This window comes from Podarcis gaigeae (genome assembly GCF_964106915.1).
Source record: "Podarcis gaigeae genome assembly, chromosome: 16".
Classification (NCBI taxonomy): Eukaryota; Metazoa; Chordata; class Lepidosauria; order Squamata; family Lacertidae; genus Podarcis; species Podarcis gaigeae.
This window is the reverse complement of record NC_139693.1, coordinates 31617822-31625893: the sequence shown is the minus strand read 5'-3', so window position 1 is coordinate 31625893 and position 8072 is coordinate 31617822. Positions and strand designations below refer to the sequence as shown.

At 45.2% G+C, this 8072-nt stretch overlaps 1 protein-coding gene across 6 annotated transcripts in view; it reads right to left on the bottom strand.

The window, feature by feature from the left end:
* Positions 1-3357: 3357 nt before the first annotated feature.
* The window catches only part of LOC310833963 (uncharacterized protein), a 45618-nt gene continuing 40903 nt past the window's right edge, over positions 3358-8072 (bottom strand). For all 6 annotated transcript variants that reach the window (XM_083717186.1, XM_083717187.1, XM_083717184.1 and 3 more), the window contains exons 6-7: positions 6972-7217; positions 3358-5823 (exon numbers count right to left, since the gene is read on the bottom strand). In XM_083717186.1, coding sequence (XP_083573312.1) covers positions 5062-5823; positions 6972-7217 — 1008 coding nt within the window. In that variant the 3' untranslated portion in view covers positions 3358-5061. The remainder of the gene's footprint in view (positions 5824-6971; positions 7218-8072) is intronic.

Below are 8072 nucleotides of genomic sequence, written 5' to 3'. Positions count from 1 at the left end.
ATTTTGGACTACTTCATGTGATATTGAACTGTGTATGATGACATCTAATTTCCTTTCACACACACACACACACACACACACACACACACACACACACACACACACAGAGTTATGGCAGGGAGAGTGGGGACAAGGGCTTCTGTGGTGGTGTACATTTTTTAATGCAGTTATATTCCAATTTTTTTCCTCCAGGGAGGTGTAGATGGTTCTCCCCCTCCTCATTTAATCCCTGCAACACCAACACCCATGTGAGGTAGATTAGGCTGAGAGGCAATGACTAGCTCAAGGACACCCAGTGAGCATCTAGGCTGTGTGTCAGTTCGTCTCCCAGGTCCTAGTCCAACATTCTAACCATGATTCCACACAGGCATGTGTGACCACCTGGCCTCAGATGTAAAATGTTTTTAATAATAATAATGGAATGATACTGTGACTGTTGCGGGTACCCAGGTCAGCCCAGGTGCAGATACTGGCCCTGTTTGCTGCTTTCCCCATCTGTGGGTGATCATTTTTTGAGGCCCTCTGTTGTGTGGCTCTGGACTTCAGCTCCAAGATCTAACCCAAACTGAGCTACTGGCTGCTGCAGGAGTTCTCAGGAAAGGTCCAATATCATAGTATCTAAAGGGACCCAAGGGTCATCTAGTCCAACCCCCTGCAATGGAGGAATTTCAGCTAAAGCATCAATGACAGATGGCTATCTAACCTCTGCTTAAAAACCTCCAAGGAAGAGTCCACAACTTCCCAAGGGAGACTGTTCCAGTGTCAAACAGCTCTTACTGTCGGAAAATTTTTCTGTGTGTTTAATCAGAATCGCCTTTCTTCCAACATGAAGCCATGGGTTCGAGTCCTACCCTCCAGAGCAGGAGAAAGCAAGCTTGTTCCCCCTTCCATGTAACAGCCCTTAAGATATTTGAAGATGGCTATCATATCTTCTCTCAGTCCAGGCTAAATTACCCAGCTCCTTCAAGCGCTCGTAAGGCTTGGTATCCAGACCCTTGATCATCTTAGTTCCCCCTCCTCTGCACATGTTCCAGCTTGTCAGCATCCTTCCTAAATTGTGGTGCTCAGAACAGGACACAATATTCCAGGTGTGGTCTGATCAAGGCAGAATAAAGGTAAAGGTAAAGGTACCCCTGCCTGTACGGGCCAGTCTTGACAGACTCTGGGGTTGTGCGCCCATCTCACTTAAGAGGCCAGGGGCCAGCGCTGTCCGGAGACACTTCTGGGTCACGTGGCCAGCGTGACAAAGCTGCATCTGGCGAGCCAGAGCTGCACACGGAAACGCCGTTTACCTTCCCGCTGGTAAGCGGTCCCTATTTATCTACTTGCACCCGAGGGTGCTTTCAAACTGCTAGGTTGGCAGGCGCTGGGACCGAGCAGCGGGAGCGCACCCCACCGCAGGGATTCGAACCGCCGACCTTTCAATTGGCAAGTCCTAGGTGCTGAGGCTTTAACCCACAGCGCCACCTGCGTCCCAAGGCAGAATAGAGTGGTACTATTACTTCCCTTGATCTGAATCGTGTTAGCTTTTTTGGCTGCTGCATCACACTGTTGACTCTTTAAACCACATCTTTTGCTAAAAAGCTAAAAAAGATGGATCTAGAAGCTACTTTTCTTTTCTGTGGTCCAGAATGCGTGTCGGAAGGGAGCAGGGAAAGACCTTTATTGACCAACTTAGTTCACTCATTCAAGTACCCGAGGCAAGCTGATGGGTGGCAACCCCACACTTTTTGCCTCCATTGTCTGAACCCCACTTCCCACCCCACTGTGGTCCTAATCTCGAGCCCCACTCTTTCCCATTCATAATTCCAAGTGACGCTGTCCCCCATGCTTCGCATAGCTGCCAACCTTAATGTACAGTGCAGAAGCAAGACTAAACTGTTTGGAAAGGTCAAGAAGACAGTTTGCATATAGTTTAGTTACAGCACAGTCATGGAGTAAATGCCACTGAGTTCAGTTGGGCTAAGAACATGTATAGGATTGCAACCTCAATCCTATTGAGTCAACGCCACTGAACTCAGTGGGAGGTAGACTGCATATGATTGGCACCAGTTAAGTTTTAGACCTACCTCTCCTACATTGGGACGCAGGTGGCGCTGTGGGTTAAACCACAGAGCCTAGGATTTGCCAATCAGAAGGTTGGCGGTTCGAATCCCTGCGACGGGGTGAGCTCCTGTTGCTCGGTCCCTGCTCCTGCCAACCTAGCAGTTCAAAAGCATGTCGAAGTGCAAGTAGATAAATAGGTACCGCTCCGGCGGGAAGGTAAATGGCGTTTCCATGCGCTGCTCTGGTGTGCCAGAAGCAGCTTAGTCATGCTGGCCACAGGACCCGGAAACTGTAAGCTGGCTCCCTCGGCCAATAAAGCGAGATGAGCGCCACAACCCCAGAGTTGGTCACGACTGGACTTAATGGTCAGGGGTCCTTTACCTTACTCCTCCATTGCCTAATTTCAAATCCATTTGTTGAGCCATTTTCTAAGACACAATACCATTCCCTCTGTCCTCACTGCAACAGTGGAATGTCTTGTCCTTAACATAGGACTGCAACTGTAATAGACCCCTTGGTATCTCAAACAGTTGTGGGTTTTGTTTTGTTTTTGCAGAGCCATACAATATTCGTTTGTTAAAAAAGAAAAAGCTAAAGACTGCTTGTTGACTTCTGGATGTTACCCATTAATCATGAAGAAGAGAAATGTATGAAAATTCCAAGTTCAAAGGCACTGTAAATGTGGTTCATACTTGGTCCATAGCCATGGCTAAACGCCACTCCTCATAATTCTATAGAGACCACATGCATGATTAAAACGCACGCACACCAAAAATGCTCCACAACTGCTATCAATACTGATAAGATAGAGCAGATGGAAATGTAAACAGCAGGTGAAACCATAAATTAGTCTGGGCAAAATCAAGGCTAAGTATATTAGGAGGAGCCAGACTTAAGACTCCTTAAGCATAGCAAAAATGAAAAATTGCTCCATTTGATAGGGTGGGTTAGATTTTTCCCATTCCTCCCTGGGTATCTGCTTTGCAATAAATATTTGGAAGCCTTCCTCAGCTGTCTAAACCAGGTGCAACCAGAGAACTCCCCAAGATGTGATCCCTTCCATTCGTGTATAGCAAAAGCCCTTTGAAGAAATGCAAGTAATTATACATTTCTTACCAGGTTACCATTGGGAAGCAATTAAAATCCTTAAGGGGCTATTAGGTATAATCAAACTAGCAGGCTTTTCTTTCATTCAGCCTTAAAATACACACTTCATTAGAATCAGAATTGCACAGCTGCTTGAAGCTGAAAAGTCTCTAGACTGCCCTGGTGGTGACAGAAATGCATTATTTAGTAATGGAAACAAAATGGTTGAAGAAGCAAATAGGTGTTTATCAGCAATAACTAGCTAGATTGGATGTTTAAAAAACAACACAGTACAAACAGAATATTCATCACATGCTAAAAATAGCTCCAGGGTGCAACTTATTAAAGCACTTGACAAACATGACCTGCTTTCTCAAGGAATACTGGGGACCTCAAAGCAACTTTTTGAGACAGCTGTTGCTGTGAGCAAAGCATACCTCAAATATCCTCAAAGACACACTTACTTCCTAGGCGCCCAAGAATCCTTGACAAATGTCTAAGGATGATTTGAAAAAACTAGACCACCAGACCAAGGACTGCAAAATCTGTATGGATGTTTAACTCAACAGGAAGTTGCACTTGCGATGTCCCTGGTGATTTATTTTTGGGATTGTGAGAATGTGTGCGCAGCAATGCATTTTTGACAACACTAGTGCATAGCTTGGTTGTAGTTTATCCAGTAATAGCAGATTTATTCATGATTTACCACCCAGCATTTTGCCATGTATATATTTGCAAGGCATAAAATACTCTGAAATGGAGATGGACGGATGTGCGTGCCGGGGAACTGCAGCCAGTTGGGATTTCCCCCACCCCCATTCTTAAGTTGCATCTCCACCTTTTATGATCTTGGCAACAATGACCACCAGTGTGTATGGGGGGAAATGGGTGTCGGAAGAAAGCAGGGGACAGCCTTTGGAACTGTGTTTATTGCTGCAGTGAGAACAGGCATATATGAGGCAAGCATACTGGCCCTGGCCACTGTGAATTGCCCTAACAGTAGTTAGCTAGTTTGATGAGCTTCTAGTTCCTTGCAGCTGGTATTCTTTGAATAATGTGCAATGAGAGTGTGTGTTTTACCAAAGTGTGCATTTATCTCTCCAAAGCTGCCAGGACTTTCCCCAGATGATACTATTAGTGTACTTACTGTATGTTGCATCACATGCAAAGAAAATCCTCCTACCCCAAGTGGCAGAGCCTTCTGCAGGATTTAGGAAAGAAGCAATCCTTTTATAATGCAGAACTACCATCGCTAATGAGACTCTTGACAATCCTAACTGTCTCACATCTAATGTAGTTTTACACACAAATGCAGTAAAAAAACAAACAAGCAAAGGTGCTGTGCATTTTGTTTTGTGCTCATGTAGCTAACCATTTACTTCTTTGTGTGTGTTTTTTTTTTGCTAAACACAGTTCTAACTGGTACCCACTGCCACTTCCCTGTCGAAGCCACAATCAAACTTCAGTAAGGAATTGTGCGATTTCCTCCAGCTGTGACTAGAATTTGGTTGATCTGTTTCAAAGTATTATGTCCAAAACAGCATGCCTCTTTTCAATGCAAGCCTGACCATTTGCTTCCTGGTATAGTGTGGGAATAGACAGTGCTTCCATATTCATCACAGTAACTTTAAGAAAGCCTGTCTTCTTTATAAGAAGTACCAGTCAGGTAGTCTTGCTAAGCTCTCAATAAGCCAACAAAAAACTAACAGTCATTAGATGCAGCTCAGTGAGAGGTGGCAATGCAATAGGGTATAACTTAACACACAATCTATTCCAACATTTAGAGTCAAGGCTGCCCAAGCACATTCTCCACGTTGTACGTGCAATGCAGCTTCCGTTCCGTCTCAAAAGGAACATGTGTCATTATTGCTTCCAATTGCACAAACCTACAACCTTCAGTGTCAGTTTTGATACCCATATTTGGAGGAGTTACTGAACTGAAGTTTGACACAACCGGTGAGAGGCCAAGGAATCAAAATTTGGGTGAGAATTAGTGGTGCCGGTGTCTGAAACAGGCCCATAGTTTTTATCCTTGTAACCACTGCAGCTCTTCAGGGAATCACTGTGTGAATTTGGGTACTCTCCCCAAAGATCAAGGTCTGCTCTGATACTGGTGGACTCAACTGAGCTTTCTTGAAGATTTAGGTCCACTGGCTGCTCATCTGCCATGGCCATCCCCATATTATTATGGATAACATTTGGCTCAGATAAAGCATCTGCACATTGATTCACATGCTCTGCTAAAACCAGAGGCTGCTGATCATCCCCTTCCTCAGAAATAACAAAAACAGGTTTGGGTTTATCCATTTCCAATGAGAGCTCCTTGGATTTTGAGCCATTGACTATGTTGCTTGTGAACTGGATGGGCCCTTCAAGGAGGTCTTCGGTTCCCTTGCCTGGACTGTTGACTGGAGATCTTGCGCCAACGTGCTTTGCATGATCAGACAGCCTTGGTTGGTTACAGTCAGGAGAACTTGTTAAAAACCCAAAGTAAGGGTTTCTGAAACGGGATCTTTTCAAGTTGCAGCTGTTGCTTAGCTTGCGTTGTTTCTGTGCCGAATACGTCAGTGGGTAAGATGCAGCACTGGCCGATGAGTCCAAGTAAGCCGGTTCGGAGATGCCGTCTATTTCTGCAGCTGATGTTACTTTCCGAGTAGCTGCAGTCTGGTCTTTCGTGGATGCAGAAAAGCCCTGGCAGGAGCAATCATAACGTCAACTCTGATAATCAGATCTGAGGGAACTACAAGTGAATATTTCTTAAGAAGTCGTTAAAAAAAGGAGCAAGAGGTCATTTTGCTCTATTTCTTCACTGTCATTTCCTTCTCTGCCTTGTGCATGATTGCCTTTCCCACGACTTAAAGGTCAAAGCAAAAAAGGGGGGAGACCCGCATGCACATGTGGGGCAGGAGAGTTCTGAAGGTAAGAAAACTCCTGTTAATATTTCACAAGGTCTCCACCATTCTTTTCTTTTTTTTCTATTACAGAATCAAAGTCAGGAATGGGGAACCTCTGGCCCACAAGTTGTTGCTGGACTATAACTCCCATCAATCCTGACCATTGGCTATGCAGGGCTTGCTATAAGTGTCACTCAGCTGGTTAGTTAGCTGGGCAGGGATTGGTTGCCCTACAGAGTTCTCAAGTGAGGCTTTGCTGTTGGTGCCTATCAGCTCTTGGGTGTTGACAGCAAGCCACATTTGCCAAGGAACAATTGGAAGCGAACTTTTAAGGCTCCTGTGAAGGCTTCTTTTAGGGACGCGGGTGGCACTGTGGGTTAAACCACAGAGCCTAGGACTTGCCAATCAGAAGGTTGGCGGTTCGAATCCTCGCGACGGGGTGAGCTCCCGTTGCTCGGCCCCTGCTCCTGCCAACCTAGCAGTGTGAAAACACATCAAAGCGGGAAGGTAAACGGCGTTTCCGTGCACTGCTCTGGTTCATCAGAAGCGGCTTAGTCATGCTGGCCACATGACCCGGAAGCTGTACGCCGGCTCCCTCAGCCAATAAAGCGAGATGAGCGCTGCAACCCCAGAGTCGGCCACAACTGGACCTAATGGTCAGGGGTCCCTTTACCTTTAAAGGCTTCCTCTGCAGCTCTGCCTTTACCTGATGCCATAGATGGTATTACATGTGTGACAGACGGGCATGGCTCTGTGAAAATGACCCCATGGGCCACCCACACTGGGCCTTACTTGACTTGCAGGTGCTAGATTCTTATTAGCATGCAAGCATGACACTACTAGTAGGGGAAACAGGCTAGACCTGAAGCCACTGGATCAAACTTTGACAGCAGATCTGCAGGGCACATTCAGCTTGCATCCCCAGGGCTTTCTCCAAATACTTACACTGCTGTTAACCAATTTGGTGAAAGGGCTGTTCGTAGCCCAGCTGCACCACTTTTTCTGTAGCTGAGGCAATGGAGCTAGTAAATCATGAAAAGTACGAGCACGCCATGTTCGCTGACTTGGGCAATGGCTCTCTGTCTGTGCCACCCCTATATTTGTAGCACTGATGCCAGATTCCGCTGGACCTGCTGTCAGCCAGTCAGAAACTGAGCCTGGACTTGTGATGCTTCTCTTCAGTTTTCTGTCCTAAATGGAAAAAAAACCAGATAAATCAAAACGAAAATACTGCATGAGATACCTTTATCCAGTTGGCCCGTGAATTTTCTTCTAAAATCCATACTTGAAGCTCTGACCCAATTAAAATCCCATAGCTCAGTCGGGTAGAGCATGAGACTCTTAGGGTTTGGGGTTCAAGCCCCACGTTGGGCAAAAGATTCCTGCATTGCAGGGGGTTGGACTTGATGACCTTCATAGTCCCTTCCAACTCTACAATTCTGTGTCTTTTACTTGATTAATCAATAGATTAAATTCACAGTATTTTGCATATGAATGAAAGCAATTGTTCTGACTCAAAAACATATACTTCTCTTCTGGATCAGTTTTCCCCAGTGTAGTGCCTTCCAGATGTTGGAAAACGGTCCCCATAATCCCTGAACACTGACCATACTGCCTGTGCCCTAGCTGTACCACTGACTCCTCAGACTGGTAACTCCACTCCCAAGTTCACAGGCACCGGTCTCTCTAGTTACCTGCTCCTGTAAATAGCACAGAACCAGGGAACTTCTACATGCCAAGCACACGTACCTTCAGTCCTAAAATAGTGCTTGCAGATTAAAAATTGCAGTATACACATACACAAGCCCCATCTACACTATGCATTTTAATAAGTATTATACCATTTCAAACAGTCATGGCTTTCTCTGAAGTATCCCGGGGAACTGTACATTGCTTTTTTTTTTAATAATATTTTTTATTAGTTTTATGAAATACAGAAAAAAGAATAAAGAGCATATTATGGAAATAGAAAGAGAAAGTTACAAATTTTCTTGTTCTTTTTTCCAAATCTACTGGACTTCCCCGTGTCCTCCCAACCCTGCATTC